We start from the raw sequence: 21,935 nt of genomic DNA, 5'->3' as shown, positions 1-21,935 counted from the left end.
GATTCTGATTACACACATTACCATTTCATACTTGTACAGAATGGAGAAATCATTCTTTCTCGATCAGGTGCAATTCTGGTATAAAGAGTGATATTTTTAGTTAAAACACTTGACACTAAGGAAAGAATTATGAAACGAGAAGGTGTCTGTGTAAAAAAAGTCAGTACAGATCCACCCAAGTTAAATGTTTTATAATTTTACCTTTAAGAGGATAGAAGTAGCAATGGATCAATCACTTTATTCAGGGAAATAAGAACAACTGTAGAAAATAAACATCTTACTGGTATTTTTTTACTTTTTCTTGTTTAAAAGACAGATGCTTATTTCATGAAATATATCAATAAATACTTATAAAATAAATCTATCAGTCTATAGCTCAAGGGAAAAAAAAGGTTTATATATCATCCCTCTTTTTAACAATAACAATTTGAAACAATTTTAAATACAAAGCAAAAATTTATGATACAACATTAAAACCTAGCTTCTGGAAACACTTTCACATTCTATAAACTCAGCAAAAAGCTGCACTTTACTCAGAATGTAGTTTTTTATCTTGTAAACTAAGGGTTCAAATCCAAACTCTGGATTCTGCCAGAGCAAGGGAAATAACCTTATAAAGTCTGTTTCTCTATCCTTGAAGTGATGATGATAATACCTCTTCATGGGGCTACAGGAAAGATTAAATTAGATAACAGACATAGTCCCAAGTCCAGTGCTGAGTACACAGTAGGTGCTCAATCAATGATAGATAGCACTCTTAAGTCAAAGACTGAACATCCTACAAGAACTCCCTCTTCCTATACCAAATTCTTTTGTGTCAATAGTCTTAGTTGTGAGGAGACTTACGAATTTTGTTACAGATTCTTAAAAAGACATATTCCTTTGGTTCCCTTCCTGAGAAGTCAATAGTTAAATTGGTAGAATTTGTTTTTATTAACACCTTGTGGCTATGTGGCCTTAATGTTTCATGATATACAATTTCAAGATCATTTTCAATGAATAAGTTCACAATGGGTCTGAAATTTAATCCAATAATTATATACTTCTCAATATTTTTTGAATCTGTCCTTTAAAAAGTTATAAACTTGTACTTCCTTTTCCATTTCTCTTCCTCAGCTTCACCTCTCTGTCTACCAGTCTTTCCGGAGAGGACTGAGCAACTCTCCAGATAGAACAAGGACACTGTCTCTATGTCCCTCAGTTCCTGAACAAATGGTCCATTCAGAAATTCTACTTTTTTCTAACTTAAAGAAAAAACTGAGCCATTGAAAACAAAAGAAGGTTATAATAAAACAATTCTTCAAAAAACATGAACTTGAGATACTCAATGCACTTAGACTAATTATACGATCATGTAAATATGCCTACACAGGCACGTGTAAAAATCAGGTCATCACGTGGTTCTTTCTAGTTCTCTAGACCTCTAGTCAGCCACCTAAAAGAATTTTCTGTGATCATGGAAATGGTATATTCTGTGATCCCCAAGAAGGCAGTCACTAGCCAAATATGGCTACTGGAAAAGTAAGACTAAAGAATTAAATTTCAAATTTAATTTAATTATTAAATTTAAATTGCCACATGTATCTACTACACTGGATAGCACAGCCTCAGACACTCTCTTTTCCTCTTCTTCTTTTCCACCATGAGCCTTATCCAGATGCTCTTATTGAACTCTTTGTTTTACATCCCTTCTCTATTATCTCTAAGATTAAACAGCTTGACAGAGTTATAATCTCAAAAGCAAAAAGAATTACTGAAAATGAATTTTCAAAGCTAGCTTTAAAATGTGCTTTTTGATGAAGAGTACTGCTGTCAATTATTTTGGATTTTCTAATCAAAATTTACCAAAAAAATAAAAAAGAAATAACACATACATCGCTGAGTGCTTGAAACTGAAACTTTAACAATATATACTTTGTCCTGAATTCTTTGTCAGCTACATAATTAGTCCCAGGACAAGACAATGGCATAATTAAAAACAAGTACAGCACAAGCCATAGCATGACCAAGTGGAATTAAAGGAACAAATGAAAATCATTCTGTACCTGTCTATTGACTGTAATAATAAATTAATGAACAGAAATATGATGGATCAAATAAAACAACACAATGTGTTAGTCAATGAAGAGTTGTATAATTTTTATCTCTAGTCTTATTTACCATACCACCAAAGACCAAGTCTTACCTCAGTTTTAAGGGATTTTTGGATGACTGCTGATGGTTCTTCCCAATTAAATCTAAACATACACATTGTTTTAAAGTAAAATTATTAAAAAGGTGACCACAGGATCTCAGAAAAAATTTTAAGTGTTCTAAGCTCCCCTCTGTTTCTCCTCTTCAGTCTCCCCACATAAAACCACACAGTCTTTCTTTTAAAGAACAAATGTAGGTGTTAAGAAGAAAAACAACTATGGTGCTTATCTGCTGGGAATGAAATAATGGCCCCTCTCTGGAACCAGTATGAATGTCATCACCACCATCAATTTCTCCTTTCTTCTGCCTATCAACTTGGCATTCAGAACCTTGGGGGTGTGGAGGTGGGGTAGGAGCGTGGAAACATGTAAAACAACCTCAGTATTCAGGGATAGGATTCAAAAGAATTCAAATTATGTGAATACAAGTTACGGGCTAAATTACATACCAATTTCTGAACGACTGCTGATTTGATTTTTTTGTTTGGCATTTGAGTAAACATAATGAAACTCACTATTTTGAGCCAGCGCTTGCAGCAGACAATCCAAGCATCCTTCCAAACTGTCCTCAGTTCTGTCAACAGCTGTTATCTTCAGCTTTTTCAAGGTATCACTGAGATTATCTGCTTATAGAAAAAAGAGAAATCAGAAACCTCACTAACCATATGACCATCACATGTTACATGATAAACAGTTACCACTAACAGGCAAAGGGTTCTCATTATAGTGAATTAACTTCCACATACATTCCAAAATGGCAATGGACTGTATTATTACAAATTTTTTAAATAAAATTTTATCCATTTAACTCAGATATGAAATATTCATTCTGTATATGCAAGATACCAGAGATATTCCACAAATTGTCACAAAACATTTTTCAGCATTCTTATACCTTATTTAGCTTGTTCAGGAAACCAGTCATAGTTAACTGAAAAAAACTAAAGGTCTACAAAAAAATTATATAGCTTTGCAAATAATATTGTGTTTCATTTTTTGGCTTCCTCTGTTGTATTTCAAAGACACAAAATGAAAATGAAAGTTTACAGAAGTTCTGAAATATTATGACTTAAAATAATACAAAGTCTGATGATTATAAAACCTACTTTAACCCTGCCATTTGAAAAACACTGGAGAGTACTGCTTTAAGCCAAAACATGTACATTTTGGATTATAAAGCTATGCTCTCCTCCTAAATTATATGTGGATTCCTCTAGACCATAGATTGTCAAAATCTCTTTATACTATTAAAAATTATTCAGGACCCCAAAGAGCTTTTTTTACATCAATTATTTCTATTGATATTTAACATACTAAAAATTAAAACTGAAACTTTTTAAGATTTATTTTAGTAATTCTTTAAAATTATCAATTATAAAACTACCTGTTAACATAATTAATATTTCTGATTAAAAAAATAACTATATTTCAAAACAAAAAAACTTACTGAAAAGAGTGGCATTGTTCTACATATTTACAAATCTCTGTAATATCTGCCTTACTAGAAGATAACTGAATTCTCATATCTAGTTCTGTATTCAATCTTTTGTAATTTGTTGTGTTGGTTGAGTAGACGAAGAAAATTCAGCCTTAGACCACCCTAGACACGGGCCCCACCCAACAACAAGCCCTCAGGCAACTTGTGGGCCTGCATAGATTGGTGACTGGATTCTCTGCAGCCTGGCAACTGAGCCGACTTGAGCGGGGCAGGGTGTGCACAAGGAGCGGGTGGAGAGTGTGGGGCAGTGGCGGAGTGTGTGGGGCTCCCGCCGTGGAGAGACTGGGTCCACTTGGGGAGGTCGGGGCACTCACAGGGGGCAGGACTGTGTTGACTGTGTGTGTGGACCTGTGGGCGGCAGGGCTTCTCAGCCGCAGAAGACTTGTGCTTCTCAAAGACCCACATAGGAGGTTTGCCCCACCTTCCAAAGCCTGAAACAATTGGGTGCTCCTGTGCCTGAGGCCAGCCCCACCCAGCTGCAATCCTCAGAGAGCTGACAAGAGACCTAATAGGCTAGAGGCTTACAGCAATTGTAAGGCCCTGAGCCTAACAACCTGCCACGCTGGGGGCCTACTCAGTTAAAAGAAATACTGCAACACAAATGTGGTATTAGAACTTACAGCCAACTGTGCTGGGGCTCCCCACACCTGATAAAGAGACTGAAGGGCCCACAACCACTATAAGCAGCTGAGCATAACAACAGCTGGCCAGGAGCATAACTCAGCCTCCCTGGGCGCCTATAGGGAGAGCTAACAGGCCACAATAGAAGGACACACGTAGCCCACATAGGGGTCACCCCTGGAACATTGAGAACTGAGGGAAGCACACTGGAAGCCTCCTAAGGCATCACTTACATAAGGTCACCTATCCAAGAGCAGGAGACGTAGCTGACCTACCTAATACACAGACACAAGCACAGGGAAAGAGGCAAAATGAGGAGGCAAAGGAATACATTCCAAGTAAGGGAACAGGACAAAACTCCAGAAAAGGAACTAAGTGAAACAGAAATGAGCAACCTACCCGACAGAGAGTTCAAACTAAGAGTGTTAAGGATGCTCACTGATCTGGGGAGAAGAATAGATGAACTCAGTGAGAATGTCAACAAAGAAATGGAAGATATAAAAAAGAACCAATCAGAAATGATGAATACAATACTGGAAATGAAAAATTCATTAGAGGGACTCAAAAGCAGAGTAGAGGATACAGAAGAACGGATCTGTGAGCTGGAAGAAAGACTAGAAGAAATTACCCAAGGTGAACAGGTAAAAGAGAAAAGAATTAAAAAGAGTGAGGACAGTCTAAGGGACCTCTGGGACAACATCAAGTGCACTAACATCCGTGTTATAGGTGTCCCGGAAGGAGAAGAGCGAGACAAGGGGGCAGAGAATCTATTTCAAGAAATAATAGATGAAAACTTCCCTAACCTAAGGAAGGAAACAGACATCCAGGTACAGGAAGCACAAAGAGCCCCAAACAAGATAAACCCAAAGAGGCCCACACCAAGACACATCATAATCAAAATGTCCAGAATTAAAGATAAAGAGAGAATCCTAAAAGCCGCAAGAGAATGTCAAGTTACGTACAAAGGAAACCCCATAAGGCTATCAGCTGACTTCTCAGCAGAAACCTTACAGGCTAGAAGAGAATGGCACGATATATTTAAAGTGCTAAAAGGAAAAAACTTACAGCCAAGAATACTCTACCCAGCAAGGTTATCATTCAAAATGGAAGGAGAGATCAAAATTTTCCCAGATAAGCAAAAATTAAAGGAGTTTGTCACCAAGAAACCAGTGCTACAAGAAATGTTAAAGGGACTGATTTCAGGGGAAAAGAGAAGACCACAAATAGGAAAAATTATCTATTTCCATGATTAGAACGTAATGGATACAAATGCACAACAAAGAGGTTAGATATGATATCAAAAACATAAAAGGAGGGAGGAGGGGAGTTAAAGAGTACAGATTTCAGACAGAGGTCAAACTAAAGTGACCATCAACTCTGTATAGAAGAGGTAAGGAACAGAGAAGGACTACTAAAACACTGAGAAAAAAAAAAAAGTTAAAAAATGGCAGTAAGTACATACTTATCAATAGCTACTTTAAATGTCAATGGACTAAATGCTCCAATTAAAAGGCATAGGGTGGCTGACTGGATAAAAAAACAAGACCCATATATATGCTGCATACAAGAGACACACTTCAGACCTAAAGACACTCACAAACTGAAAGTGAAGGGGTGGAAAAAGATACTCCATGCAAATGGCAATGAAAAGAAAGCTGGGGTAGCAGTACTCATATCAGACAAAATAGACTTTAAAACAAAAACTGTAAAAAGAGACAAAGAAGGGCATTACATAATGATCAAGGGAACAATCCAACAAGAGGATATAACACTTGTAAATATCTACGCACCCAATGTAGGTGCACCTAAATATATAAAGCAATTATTAACAGACATAAAAACAGAAATAGACAGTAACACAATAATAGTAGGGGACTTGAACACTCCACTTACACCAACGGACAGATCATCCAAACAGAAGATCAATAAGGAAACATTGGCCTTAAACGACACACTAGAACAGATGGACCTAGTAGATATATACAGAGCATTCCATCCAAAAACTGAAGAATACACGTTCTTTTCAAATGCACATGGAACATTCTCCAGGATTGATCACATGTTAGGCCACAAAACAAGTCTCCATAAATTTAAGAAGATTGAAATAATACCAAGCATCTTTTCTGACCACAACGGTATGAAACTAGAAATCAACTATAGGAAGAAAATCAGAAAAGCCACAAATACATGGAGATTAAACAAAATGCTACTGAACAACGACTGGGTTAACGAAGAAATCAAAGAAGAAATCAAAAAATACCTGGAGACAAATGAAAATGAAAATACGACATGCCAGAATTTATGGGATACAGCAAAAGCGGTTCTAAGAGGGAAGTTTATAGCGATACAGGCCTATCTCAACAAACAAGAAAAATCTCAAATAAACAATCTAACAATGCACCTAAAGGAAGTGGAAAAAGAAGAACAAACCAAGCCCAAAATCAGTAGAAGAAGGGAAATAATAAAAATCAGAGCAGAAATAAATGAAATAGAGACCAAAAAAAACAATAGAAAAATTTAATAAAACCAAGAGCTGGTTCTTTGAAAAGATCAACAAAATAGACAAACCTTTAGCTAGACTCACCAAGAAAAAAAGAGAGAAGGCACAAATAAGTAAAATCAGAAATGAAAGAGGAGAGGTTACAACAGACACCTCAGAAATACAAAAGATTATAAGAGAATACTATGAAAAGCTATATGCCAACCAATTCGACAATCTGGAAGAAATGGATAAATTCTTAGAATCATACAACCTTCCAAAACTGGATCAAGAAGAAGTAGAAAATTTGAATAGACCAATCACCAGTAAGGAGATGGAAACAGTAATCACAAACCTCCCCAAAAATAAAAGTCCAGGACCAGACGGCTTCCCTGGTGAATTCTACCAAACGTTCAAAGAAGACTTAATACCTATCCTTCTCAAACTCTTCCAAAAAATTGAGGAGGGGGGGAAGCTCCCTAACTCATTCTACGAAGCTGACTTTACCCTGATACCAAAACCAGACAAGGACAACACACAAAAAAAAGAAAATTACAGGCCAATATCACTGATGAACATCGATGCGAAAATCCTCAACAAAATACTAGCAAATCGCATACAACAATACGTTAAAAAGATTATACACCATGATCAAGTGGGATTTATTCCAGGGATGTAGGGATGGTTTAACATTCGCAAATCAATCAACGTAATACACCACATTAATAAAATTAAGAATAAAAATCACATGATCATCTCAATAGATGCAGAGAAAGCATTTGACAAGATACAGCATCCATTTATGATAAAAACTCTGAATAAAATGGGTATAGAAGGAAAGTACCTCAACATAATAAAGACCATATATGAGAAACCCACAGCTAATATCATCCTCAATGGTGAAAAACTGAAAGCTATCCCTCTAAGAACAGGAACCAGACAAGGATGCCCACTGTCACCACTCCTATTTAACATAGTACTGGAAGTCCTAGCCAAGAGACTAGGCAAGAGAAAGAAATAAAAGGGATCCAAATTGGAAAGGAAGAAGTGAAACTGTCACTATTTGCAGATGACATGATTTTATATATAGAAAACCCTAAAGAATCCACCAGAAAACTTTTAGAAGTAATAAACGAATATGGTAAAGTTGCAGGATACAAAATCAACATACAAAAATCAGTTGCATTTCTGTACACTAACAACGAAGTAGCAGAAAGAGAAATTAAGAATACCATCCCATTTACAATTGCAACAAAAAGAATAAAATACCTAGGAATAAACTTAACCAAAGAGGTGAAAGATCTGTACACCGAAAACTATAAAACATTTCTGAAAGAAATTGAAGAAGACACAAAGAAATGGAAAGATATTCCGTGCTCTTGGATTGGAAGAATTAACATAGTTAAGATGTCCATACTTCCTAAAGCCATCTATAGATTCAATGCAATCCCTATCAAAGTTCCAACAACATTTTTCACAGAAATAGAACAAAGAATCCTAAAATTTATATGGAACAACAAAAGACCCCGAATAGCTAAAGGAATCCTGAGAAAAAAGAACAAAGCTGGAGGTATCACATTCCCTGATTTCAAATTATACTACAAAGCTATAGTAACCAAAACAGCATGGTACTGGCACAAAAACAGACACACAGAGCAATGGAATAGAATCGAATGCCCAGAAATAAACCCACACATCTATGGACAGCTAATCTTTGACAAAGGAGCCAAGAACATACAATGGGGAAAAGAAAGTCTCTTCAACAAATGGTGTTGGGAAAACTGGATAGCCACATGCAAAAAAATGAAAGTAGACCCTTACCTTACACCATGCACAAAAATTAACTCCAAATGGATTAAAGACTTGAATGTAAGACCTGAAACTATGAAACTTCTAGAAGAAAACACAGGCAGTATGCTCTTCCACATAGGTCTTAGCAACATCTTTTCAAACACCACATCTGACCGGGCAAGAGAAACAACAGAAAAAATAAACAAATGGGACTACATCAAACTAAAAAGCTTCTGCACAGCAAAGGAAACCATCAACAAAACGAAAAGACAACCTAACAATTGGGAGAAGATATTTGCAAACCATACATCTGATAAGGGCTTAATCTCCAAAATATATAAAGAACTCATGCATCTCAACAACAAAAAAACTACCAACCCAATCAAAAAATGGGCAAAAGACCTGAACAGACATTTCTCCAAAGAAGATATACAGATGGCCAACAGACACATGAAAAGATGTTCAAAATCACTAACTATCAGGGAAATGCAAATCAAAACTACAATGAGATATCACCTCACGCCCGTCAGAATGGCTATAATTAACAAGACAGGAAACAATATGTGTTGGAGAGGATGTGGAGAAAAGGGAACTCTCATACACTGCTGGTGGGAGTGCAAACTGGTGCAGCCACTATGGAAAACAGTATGGAGATTCCTCAAAAAAGCAAGGATAGAACTACCATATGATCCAGCTATTCCACTGTTGGGTATTTATCCAAAGAACTTGAAAACACCAATTTGCAAAGGTACATGCACCCCTGTGTTCATTGCAGCGTTATTCACAATAGCCAAGACTTGGAAGCAACCTAAGTGCCCATCAAGGGACGAATGGATAAAGAAGATGTGGTACATATACACAATGGAATACTACTCAGCCATAAGAAACGATGAAATCCAGCCATTTGTGACAACGTGGATGGACATTGAGGGTATAATGCAAAGTGAAATAAGTCAGAGGGAGAAGGTCAAATACCGTATGATTTCCTTCATTAAGTAGTAGATAATAACAACAATAAACAAACACATAGGGACAGAGATTGGATTGGTGGTTACCAGAGGGGAAGGGGGGAGGGAGGAGGGTGAAAGGGATAATTCGGTACATGTGTGTGGTGATGGGTTGTAATTAGTATTTTGGTGGTGAACATGATGTAGTCCATGCAGAAATAGAAGTACAATGATGTACACCTGAAATTTTTACAATGTTATAAACCAATGTTACTGCAATAAACAAAAAATTAAAAAAAAAAAAGAAAAGAAAATTCAGCCTTACACATATATACATAGTTGGAAAACAGGAGAATATTTTAATAGCCTGTTCAGATAATCATGGATATTCTTTGATACACCAAAATTCGACAAGTGGTAGTTTTTTAAAGGTTAGTTGCCATATGAAATCTGAAGCAATATCAATGAGGGTTTCCAACTGTTACATTAAAATCCATTGGTCTCTTGCACTTTGAATATTTTATGCATGCAATATATTTATCATCAATACATTGGTCATTAAAAAAAATCAGGTCATGGAGATATGCATGTCTTCCAAATACTGACACACTTCATTGTACTATTTCAAGATATCACATTTGTTAATATCATCACTAATCTTAAAGACACTAATTAAAAGACTCTTTAAGTACTGGGGAGCTGTCAAGCTCAAGGTGATACAAGTTTTCCAAAATTCTAATTCTCTCTTAAAAACTTCAATTTTATCACCAGCAACAAATACTGTTCGTTGTCTTCCTTAAATGAGAAATTAATCTCATTTGTGAGAAAACGTCTACCAAATATGAAAACCCAGTATGTCTGTCAATTCTTTCAAATAAAAAACGTTATTCTATGAAAAGAAAAGTACCTCGGTTAGCTCCCAATTCAATCAGACAAGTGCTTCTCCTCAACACAACCATCAGACTTGGCAAATGCAACGAGCGTTTTACGTGGACTTCCCATTTCATCACATAGAGTATTTTTAAAATGTGTACACAAAGGTTGAGATTTTTAAAAACATTTTTTTCCTGCTTCATCGTGGACATTCTTAAGTGACCCTGGTATTCTTTTTTTTTTTTTTTTTTTGTGAGGAGATCAGCCCTGAGCTAACATCTGCCAATCCTCCTCTTTTTTTGCTGAGGAAGACGGCCCTGGGCTAACATCTGTGCCTATCTTCCTCCACTTTATATGGGACGCCGCCACAACATGGCTTACCAAGCAGTGCGTCAGTGCGCACCCGGGATCCGAACCAGCGAACCCCGGGCCGCCGCAGCGGAGCGCGCGCACTTAACCGCTTGCGCCACCGGGCCGGCCCCTGAACCTGGTATTCTTTTTTCACTTAAAATATGTGATGGTGAAGAATATGGTAACTACTACTACCCTGATTCACACATACTAAAAAACCAGCAGTCTTTTTTTACCCACAATTGCTTTTGCGCTATTGTCAGTACAAATGTTAACAGAGTGAAAAAGACAAAAAACGTCTTGATGGTATCGTGCAAATAGTTTTGACCTCGTATATACCCTAATAGGATACCGAGGACCCCCAAGATAGCTGCTCTAGTATTAGAATTTCAGGCATTTTCTTACTTCCAAGTAAGGTATACATTTTAACAGACTTCTGTACGTTGCCAGCTCATGACAGTTCTAAAAATATGATGGAATCCTCTATTATAAAATGAGATAATTTATTTTCCATATCATCCTAGGAAAAAGTAAACAAAATTTACATCAAATAATACTAACATGCTCTAGTGATGCCTAGTACACCCTGTGACTAATCTAGTAACCCTAAGATTACACTTTATTAAAAGTTCAGGTTATCATTCACAACCAAGGTTAACATCTATTTTCTTAAGAGGTACTAAATAGTTTTGAGAAATTGATTTATTTTCTAAAGAAAAAGAAAACTATATCCATACATATCTCCTCTTCTATAAGCTAAAAAGAAGCTGTAGGGCATCATATCTCAGATACACCTGTTCAATCTTATTAAGTGGATATTAAGTTGATTTTTCTGAAATAAAGTATGAATGATGCATAATATCTAAGTTCATAATATTAAAATAAAAAGTAACTATCACATCAATGAGGAAAAAAATATGACTTATAATGTTAATCAAATTATACCAATTCATCAAAACTATCAGTCAACAAGTAATAAGAGCAATTAAGACTTATTTCAATACTACCTATACTGGCATCTGGGTCTTTTTTAATTCTTTCTTTTCCTTCATCCCATCCCCAGTGCTCCTTGCTTGACATTCCCTTCTCAGCAAGTCACAGATTAGATGTCACCACCCCAGAGACCATCTTTGCCTAGTCTATCTAAGTCTCTTCTTTCTTAACCCTCCAGGGTCATTCTCTATCACTGCATCCATCCTTCAGAGCACTATTCACAATGCGTAATTATATTTTTTGTTTAATTCTTAATATAGGCTCCCCCACTATACTGTATGGGGGACCTTGTTACCTATAGTCATTGCACTATACCTATCACTTGGCACACAGGAGGTACCCAGTAAATATTTGTTAAATTAACTGAGTGAAGAAAGGAATGAATTCCTTATTTGCATAAAGCTGTCTAGCTACCATCTTTCGTATCACACATTTAAGAGCCAAAGTATGCCAAAAGGGAAGGGAAGGTAAATGTTATCTGATAAGCACCTACTATGCTCTCCATATTATCAGAAATATAAATACAAGATCTTATATTTTAACATAGGAAGAGATCAATGAAGCCAATTTAAGTATTTAAAAATATAAAATATGTAACTAAAAACTACATAGAATATCCCACTTTCAAAAGATTTCTAATCAGTAAAAAATTATTCAGTCTCTCCATGGGAAGTTATATACCTATTAATGATGTGAGATCTTTTTAGGGAAAGTTCATTAAATTCTTCATCCAGAGATAGCCAAAGCTGTCAACAGAATTATTACAAATTTAGTATGATTTTAAGCATTTTAAATGAACTAACAGGTTAGTACTTAAAGAAACCTTACTGTGAATCAGCTTATAAAATAAAGTGTTAGAAAGTTCCATATCTTGACTGGAATAGTGATTACATGAGTACATACATTTGTCAAAGCTCATCAAACTGTACATTTAAAATCTGTGCACTTCAGTTTGTGTGAATTATACCTCAATTTAAAAGAACATGTTGGAAAATAAAATGATGGGGGCAGGAACTCTTTTCCCACTGGCCTCAAGCTTCCTTATTGAGGAATTTCTATTACAGTGATACTTCTGGTCATTTCTGCCTCCTCACTTGACAACTGCCCACCACCACCTTCATTCTCCAGGAAAGGAATGAGTTATCTAATTAATAAGTCGAGAAAGAAGAACTGGATATGCATGGCTCAGCCCCTTCTGGGTTCCTGATCTTTTAGAAGGGGCAAGAATTTTCTGTTCCTCCATACCTTTGGCTGTCCAATGCACCAGTGACAAGATTAGTAAATATATCTAATTTAGACCTCAAGTATTAGCAGTCCCTTTGTGACTATACAAAGAAGCCCTGTCCTTCACTCTGACTTTATCAATTTTAAAGCAGTTATTTTGAATTCCATCAGAGGACTCATTTGCTTATATCTCCAGTGATTCTGAACTTGGGTAAGGAACAGAGTGTATTATTTTTGGACTCCCTCAAACCATAACAGTACGTCTCAGTAGCAAATGCTTACCATCCAAATTTTTTTGTGTAAATCCAGATTTCTGTATTTTATATTTACCTATGATTTAAGACATTGAAATTGCTCTAATAGAAAATTCCTTAGCTTCTGGCTGGTGGTGGGGCAGTAAGTAGAGAGTGATAATTTTCATGGGAGGTTTTAGTACTAAGAAGTATTAATAACAAAAATAAATTTATTTTTTTCTCAAAAGAATACTTTCTTTCCTATACAACAGCATATCGTCTAACCTGTCACATGAAACAAAATATGACACCTTCAAAGAGTTAAAGCAAAGTTGACTTTGGTCATTAATTCTTTATCTCTTACTTCTTAGCCAGTTAATCACTCTTAAAACTATTATCTATCCAAGTCCTCTAAAACTCTATCAAAATTACTCTGGCAAAGGTCTTAAATGATATCTTGACAAATCCAATGGATTTTTCTCAAGCCTGTTATCTGGTATCACTGCAGCAACAGACTCTTTTTCCTTTTTGATACACCTTCTCTTGACTTCAAAACACCAGTCTCTGAATATTTGTGCTTGGCCGCCTTCTTCTCTATCTGCCCCTTCGTGTGCTAGTGTGACCTCGGTTTTGCTCAGAACCCTCTTCTCCTCCTGACTAATATATACATAGCCGCCAGATTAGTGGAATGGTACGCTGGCTTTCCTTCTGTCGTTCCTTCCTGTATCCAGGTGGATAGATAACTTCCTTTATCTACCCAGCTATCTACATTTGGATAAAATCTCACTGCAACTTCTGATAACCCTAATGAGGACGCTGGCTATCATTCCAAGTGTTTCTTCTTGGAAGACCTTGTTAAAGTTATAAAGACATAAAGAAGCCATACTTTCCTGCTAGAACTTTCCAACAACATTGCCAAGCCCTTACTTTTCTCTTATAATCCTGTACACCATTAGGCAACAGAGGCTCTTTATGCTTCAATCTCTCTTCTATAAGCCAGAAACTCAATTTACTGGTCTTGAAATGTGTATTGCAATGAAAGAGTTTCAATAAGTCCTGAAATTTGACAGGTCTCAGTTCCTCCTTTTATTAATACCAATCTAAGAAAAACTGATGAGAAAGATTTGGCTATTTTTTTAATTTAAATAACTTGACTATAAAAGTGCTTAAGATAATCACCATCACCAAAGAATATACAGTCATGTGTCGCTTAATGGCAGGAATACGTTCTGAGAAATTCGACATTAGGCGATGTCGTGTGAACATCACAGGGTATACTTACACAAACCTAGCTGGTATAGCCTACTACACACCTAGCCTATATGGTACTAATCTTATGGGACCATTGTCATATATGCAGTCCGTTGTTGACCAAAATGTTTGTTATGTGGCACATGACCGTACTCGACTGTGAGCAAAGACTGTCCCAAAGGGCCAGTCTCAATATATTAAGCTAGTAAGTCCTGAAATTCTTTATGCTATTCATGGTAGCATAATTTTAAGAATTTATCTTCCTCACAGATATTATCTAGAAATGGTACCTTTAGTTTCAAGATCTCAAAATATAGTATACATTTTAAAATGTTAATCAATTCTATCACTTTACTATATACTAGTAGATGATGCATGGGTGGATGGAAGATAGACAGACAGACAGACTGACAGGTGTTTGTTTTCTCTCTGGACAACCAGACTATACCATTATTGATGGTAAAACCCATTAGCAGACAAATATTGCTAACTGGGCTTGTGAAGGCTCAAGAACTGTTTATGCCCCTTTACAAGTCACTCAGTATTTTCTAAATATATAGCCACTGAGTAATAGCAATACTCTTAAAAAAGAGAGAGATTAAGAATTTCCTGCTATTGAAGAGAATATAATTTTCACATAAATATCTAGTAGCAAAGCTTAGTACTAGCATCATGATTACACACACTAAATAAAAAGAAACTTATTTTTGTACTAACATACTTTTCAAGCACTTAGAATGCAGCCAATGCATGACTGGAAGAATTTCAAATTCATCTCAAAATGAATGGCATTAAGTCAATTTGGGGCACCTGGCTTAGGGAGCTAGAAATAATAACTCTCTCTCCTGAATATTATATTTCACCTATCTAAAGGGTTTAGCATCTGACAGAATGAAACTATTTTTAAAAGCTTGTCTAGTAAAGTAGGAGGAAATGATTGTTTTAACCAGTACGACAATGGAAAGTACTATATTTAAAAATTATAATATTTTCAGCTTTAGTATCTTATAATTAAATTTTCTGTTTTATTTTTTTGTTTAATGTATCTTTACAGAGTTAATCCTGAGCCAGGTCTTAAAACCCAAAACCTTTTAAAAAATTAGTCTATTGCATCTTCCATTAAACTATACTACATGTGAGAGAAAAAAACCAAACCTTTATTTTTTATATATTTGTTTCTTTTAATGCATTTCTGCTAGTTGAGAACCCAAAGACCAGCAAAGGATTCAAGTCCCCTCTGGTTATTATCATTCCCCCTTTCCGAATAAATCTTAAATTCTCTACTTTTCTTATTAATGCTAAAATGAGTATGGGAAGATGGTTTCTGAGTTTTATGGAACCTGAGTGTAACTTCCCAATCTCCACTCATCCAGGCTAGAAACCTCAAAAACATCTTCTTCCCAGAGCACATCACTAACTCTTTCAGAAATATTCAGTGGTTTATTATTGCCTAAAGTCCAGAACACCTTGCATGGAAACCAACAGCCTCAACTCTTATGCCCTCATCTCTTATTACTTTCTCACACAACAGTGTGTGCGTCAGTCCTACTAGATTACTGGTTTTTTCCCAAGCATACTTCCATTTTTACAATTGTGCTAATTAAATTCTTCCTGTCTAAATGCTTTTCTGTGCATTCTCCATCTACAGAATGACCACTTACTCTGCAAAGTCAACTAATATATACCAATTCTTATGTAAAATATTCTGTATTCTTACAGGCAGATCAACTCCTTCCTTTTCTAGGCTCCTATATTTTGTTCATACCTGAACGATGGCACTGTTTCACTGTTTTCTATATTGCTACTGTTTCACCATAACCAAGCAACTCATGGACAGAGAAGGCAGCATATTTTAACGATTAACAGTGCAGCCTCTGGAGTCATTCTACCTGGGTTCAAATCCTGGCTCTACCACTTAAACTGTATAAAAGCTATGCAAGCTTCTTATTTTGTTTTCTCCTATATAAAATGTCATATATAAAGTGCAGATGACAACAATAATTACCTCATCAGGTTGTTGTGAGGATTAAATGAGTTTATACACATAATGCTCTTAGAACAGGCCCTAGTACACATTAAGCAATCAACCACTGTTGATGATTGTTGATATAATAATTATTAGTAACTCTGTCATAGTTGTATTACTCACTACACCTACCACGTTGTCTTGCACACAGTAGGCATTCAATAAATAACTTCTGAATAGAATTTAATGGTACTCACCAGACCCACAAAATAAGACAATCGTCTATTTTCAATTTTCTTTTTTCAATGTTATTTCTGTATACACACACATGAAGTTTAATTAAAATGCATAAATGTGATAATATCTTTTCCTTTTTTACTTGGTCTTCCTCCCTGCCCCTACATCAACCTCTCCATTCACATGTCAATGACCTAAGTTTTTTAAGCTTTCATGTTTTTTTCCAGACTCACATAATCAAGTATAGATCTATGCAGCAAGTTTGGGGGGCTTTGTTAACTAAAATGGGATCATATCATACACACTTTTTTGCATCTGGACTTTCTCACTTAATACCTCTTGTAAATTACTCCAAGTCAATCTGTATAGCTCAAACTCACGCTTTTAAATAACTGTGCCATACTCCATATTGTAGATATATCACAATTTATTCAACCATTCCTGTACACATACATTTTCACTTTATTTCTTCTGCTGTGTTTCATTTTGGCCATTGGTAACAATAGTGCAACAAGCATCTTCATATGTACACAGTCCTTTCAGTTTTATGGGACAGGTTCCCAGCAATGGGATTGCTGGTATTTTAATTATAATAGATGTTGCTGATAGTGTTCCAAAAAGAGTGAAAGATTTCACTTTTCCTCTAGCTATGCATTGAGAGTATTCTTTTCCCAATAACCTGGCTAACAATAAATATTGATATTTCTCCATTTCTTGATAGTCTGATGGGTTTAGAGTAAAAAGCAATTGTTATTTTAATTTGCATTTCTTTAACCACTGTAAACGTCAGCATCTTTTCATGTTTTCTTGGCCATTTGGATTTGCTTTCCTATAAAATCTTTATTCATATGCCTTGCCTAGTGTTCAAATAAGTTTGCTTGTGCTTATAGTACCGTATAGACATTAACATTTTGTTTGTCATCCATATAACTTTGTTTCCCCAAATCTATCATTAATCTACTGATTTTGTTTATGTATTTATTTCCTAATTTTCTTTTATAGAACCTGGATTTCCAAACCATGGTTAAGTTTCTTGGGTTCCAAGCAAACGTCTCAATTTTCTTATATTATGATTATTTTAGTTTTTATTTAAGTCTTTGATTCACTGGAATTCATTTTTATATATAGCCTAAGATTGGGGTTTACTTTTATTTTCTTGTGTCAGAAGTACTTTTTAATACTCCATCCTTTTCCCATGGAATTAAACTACCACTTTTGTCTCATATACAGAAATGTATTTCTGAAGTCTCTCTTTTTTCCAATGATCGTTATCTATTCTTATACTAACACCACACTGATGTAATTATACTGGCTCTATCTAATATTCTGATATCTGCTAAGGCTAGTCCTGCCACTATGCTCTTTTTCAGCTTTCTTGGCTATTCTCTCAGATTTTTTTCTTCCATAAGATTTTTAAGATAATTTCATCTAATCACTCCAAAGTGAATGAATGAATCAATGAATGAACAAATAAAAACCCTCCTGAGTTTATAATTGGAATTATATTAAATTTATATTTTAATTTTGGGATAATTTGTATTTTTGCACTATGAAGTCTTCCCTTCTACTAAATGTATATATATGATTTTCTTCTGATCTTGTTTTGGGTCTCTCAGTAAAATTTTCTATTTTATATAGATCTGATTTATTATTAAATTTATTTCAACATATTTTAAAATTTTGTCATTAGTGAGAATTGAATAATTTGTCCCATTACCATGTGTAGGTGTTTATGCCTAGAGTAGAAAAGAGCTATTTTGTATAATTATTGCATATTCAGCCAAATTCTCTTATTAATTTGAGATTACTAAAAAGAGTTTTTTTAAGTCTCCTGAGTTTTCCACACATACAATTATATAATTAATAAATACAGATCGCGTTATCCCCTTTTCTAATGTTTATACTCATTTCCAAGACAAGATCAAATGAGAAAATGGTTCCAAACTCTATTATTTCATGGCCAACTAAGTTAATTGTCTTACGTTAAAATGCAATATAGAAAACTTTCTCTTCTGCTTTTAATACCGTTGCATCCTCCACGACTCTAGGAGGGTGGGGAGACATACTCATATAAACACACACACACATAACAAAACCAGAAGAAACAGGGACTTATTTCTTGGCAAGCTAAAACAGGTTAAGTACAAAAGTTCATGATTAAAAGTTCTTAATCACTAGTGCTGCTACTATAGATGCCTGGGGTCAAAATATAAACTAGAAGAAAAAACTGAAACGTAGAAGATTTAAAATTTAATCATTTACTATTATCTTCATACTTACTGTTTAATCATAGAATAAATAACTTGAAAATTAAACAGAATATGAAGCTAATGTAAATGGGCCATTTTCTTTATATTAGTTTCCAAGATCAAGTTCCACAGAAGCACAATCTAATAGGAATCTACCTAAATACTCAATGTTTAGTGAACACATACACACTTGACTTGGAAAAGAGATATCTGAGCAAAAATGTAACTCTTCAAAGTGCACATACTGCAATATTTATTTTCAAGGGCAATTCAGGCAGTACTTGGAGAATTAGAAAAATTTATAATATTTAAAAAGAAACAAAATGAAGACATAGAAACTATTCTCCTATTTAACGAAAAATTCCAAAATAAATTTCATTAATTTTACACTAACTTCTATCTTAATTCATTAATTACTTTAACATGTAGCCATACCTATTCATACACATGGGCTTCCCTCCCAATACAATTCTCCAGGTTGCAATGACACTATACCTCTGTGACTGTTTGCCAGTTATTCACACATCTTTCCACTTGACACACCTCTTTCACTCCACAAGATGATTATAATTGCACACCTCACATCACTTCTCCCTTCAATGGAGACAAGGATACTAACTTAGGATTTCATAAAAATATAACGGCTTACATGAATTTAATCAACCCCTTCTATATGTCAAGCAGTTTGAAGTATATGCAAAGTGGCTGAATTCCAAAATTTAACTTCATAATCAACTTCACAAATCTATTTAACTATGAAATTATTTTTGTAGACTATTATACAGTTCAATTTTTTCTGTATTTTTTCATTTTGCTAGTTTTATAGTCCTGGGTTCATACAACACTTTTAGTTTATTTCTACTATTAGATGGGAAATTCTTGTAGGACAGAAAATTCTTCTAGGATACTCACACTGCTCTCTATATATAGTAGAAACTTAATAAATCCTAAAAACCTACCTTACTTTCTGAGTTACTTACACTCGTATATTTTATTACAAATTATGGTGCAAATCGCCATGATTAAGAAATATTTTTATTAAGATGGGCTACACTAAAAACAATGACTACATTTCAGTCTAAGTTTTCTTCTCTTTCTAATTACTTCAGAAATCAGATAAAAACTTTTTGAGCAGTCACTTTTCATTTATTCTTAAATGGAGTTCAAGTCTATTTTAGTTTGAACCAGAAACACTGTAGTCTTACTTGTCATGTTTGATTAGAGGGTCAAGAGTCTGATAGGTGATCTTCACAACTACAATATTAAACCATAACAGATAAGAGCAAAATACAGTCTGTAAAATTTTATTTCACACAATGCCAAAAGAGCTTTAGAGTTGCAGTTATTTAGAGTTCAAGAATTATTTCACTGTTTTATAGCTGTCAAATAGAGCGTTAGCATATAATATGACACAAACTGCTAGTAAGTTAATACATTGGCTTTTTTTATTAGATAGTGAGTCATACTGAGATCCAGGCTTAATTAATTCTTTGTTCCAGAACTGACCGAGAAAAATATTAGGGTAATTTCTTCTCCTCAACAATCCCCTAATGGAAAGATTTAAGATACTATCATACCAAATAGTGGTCAACACTGAGGCTATTGTAAGCCAAATTAGGAAATCAATGTATATAAATTAACAAAGCTTGATGGCATTTGTCAAAGAACTTTAAAGAAACCCAAGAATTATACAAGAACGATTTTGGTGAAAATGTGTAATCTGTCATTACAAACAGCTTCTGTGTGGAAGAACTCTTGGAATGATTTCTATACACAAGCGTTCCAGAAGGTGCTGGAAAGTGGAAACTATACAGTTTCAGACTTCACTTCTGTACAGGTAAGCTGAGTCCATACAGAAGAGAAATTCTCTAAACAAAAATAACTACGTGAAACGTATTTGTCCTCCTCCAGCTCCTTATACCTAGAGTGTGCCTGCAAATGAACCTGAGCCCTCACAGTATCAGTATTCTATCACCAGGATTCTTCCAGAACAATGTTTTATCAGTTTACTCTATTACCCTGTATTTCCCAGTTTGTCAAGCCCCGTTTTATTTATCTCCAGGCTTTCGTACTCCATTTAGTTCCTTAGATTAGTACACTGATCTAAGACTAACTATCTTAGCTGTGTCCTTCCACTCTTCCAGGATACTACTCAAGTGTCTGCCTACAACGCTTTGGCTCCTGGCACTTAGACTCAAGAGTAAAAGACACTCTGCCTCCAAGCTTTGCCCTAGACTCTAGGATACACCTGACAGGGGAGAAAGACCAGACAAGAGACAGAAAATATAATTTCAATAAGACAAAATTCTGCCTAAATGTACGGGAATTCTTACAGACTATATATGAGACAAATAAGGAGAAGTGTTTTGGGCCACCTACTCAGACTTCCAGTCTTGAGCAAGATTCTTCACTAGAACATACTTAAAGCTGTGACTAACCAAATACAAAGTAGGAGAAAGAATAAAGACCCTGCTTTAAAATGCTTTGTAATAATAAGAGAACTACATTAAAGATTGACATAAAGACCTACATAAATGGAACTTTCTTTAGCTGGAGAAATATATAAAGAAGTGTTTCATTAAGACTGGTTCAAAGCAAATAGTCTCACTTAGTAACCTAAGAAAAAAACAAGGAAGAGATATTATACACTGAAATTTATAAATTTTTAGGCAACACCAACTTTTCTGGGTAATAAAATGCCAACCAGAGAAAAATGATATACATACAAGTAGTCATAAATGTGACAGATGAGTTTAACAAGGCATAATATTAGGGAATATATTAAGAATTTAAAAAACCCAACAAAAATTATAGTGTCTGAATTATCATTTATGAACCCACAAAGGAAATATTTTCCTAGGATACTGCTACAGAAAAAAGAAACTTTAGAGTCAAGATAAAACAAAAGAGAACTCACATAAAAATTAAATAAATAAAACAGAAAGCATGATGACATCCTTATTTAAAGCTAAGATGCACCATGAGTTTAAAAGAAGTAAAAATTCAAGTAATCAGATAAAGAGATATTAA

At 34.9% G+C, this 21,935-nt stretch overlaps 1 protein-coding gene across 5 annotated transcripts in view; it reads right to left on the bottom strand.

Annotated features, from left to right (window-relative positions):
• Nucleotides 1-21,935, bottom strand: part of RAP1GDS1 (Rap1 GTPase-GDP dissociation stimulator 1) — a 163,478-nt gene that overhangs the window by 124,472 nt on the left and 17,071 nt on the right. For 4 of the 5 annotated variants that reach the window (XM_058547542.1, XM_058547543.1, XM_058547545.1 and 1 more), the window contains exon 2: nucleotides 2,708-2,818. In XM_058547542.1, the coding sequence (XP_058403525.1) occupies nucleotides 2,708-2,818 (111 nt within the window). The remainder of the gene's footprint in view (nucleotides 1-2,707; nucleotides 2,819-21,935) is intronic. The other variant, XM_058547544.1, reaches the window with a different exon arrangement.

This window comes from Diceros bicornis, chromosome 8, assembly GCF_020826845.1.
Source record: "Diceros bicornis minor isolate mBicDic1 chromosome 8, mDicBic1.mat.cur, whole genome shotgun sequence".
NCBI lineage: Eukaryota > Metazoa > Chordata > Mammalia > Perissodactyla > Rhinocerotidae > Diceros > Diceros bicornis.
The sequence above is the reverse complement of the archived record's forward strand: the minus strand, read 5'-3'. Positions and strand labels throughout refer to the sequence as shown.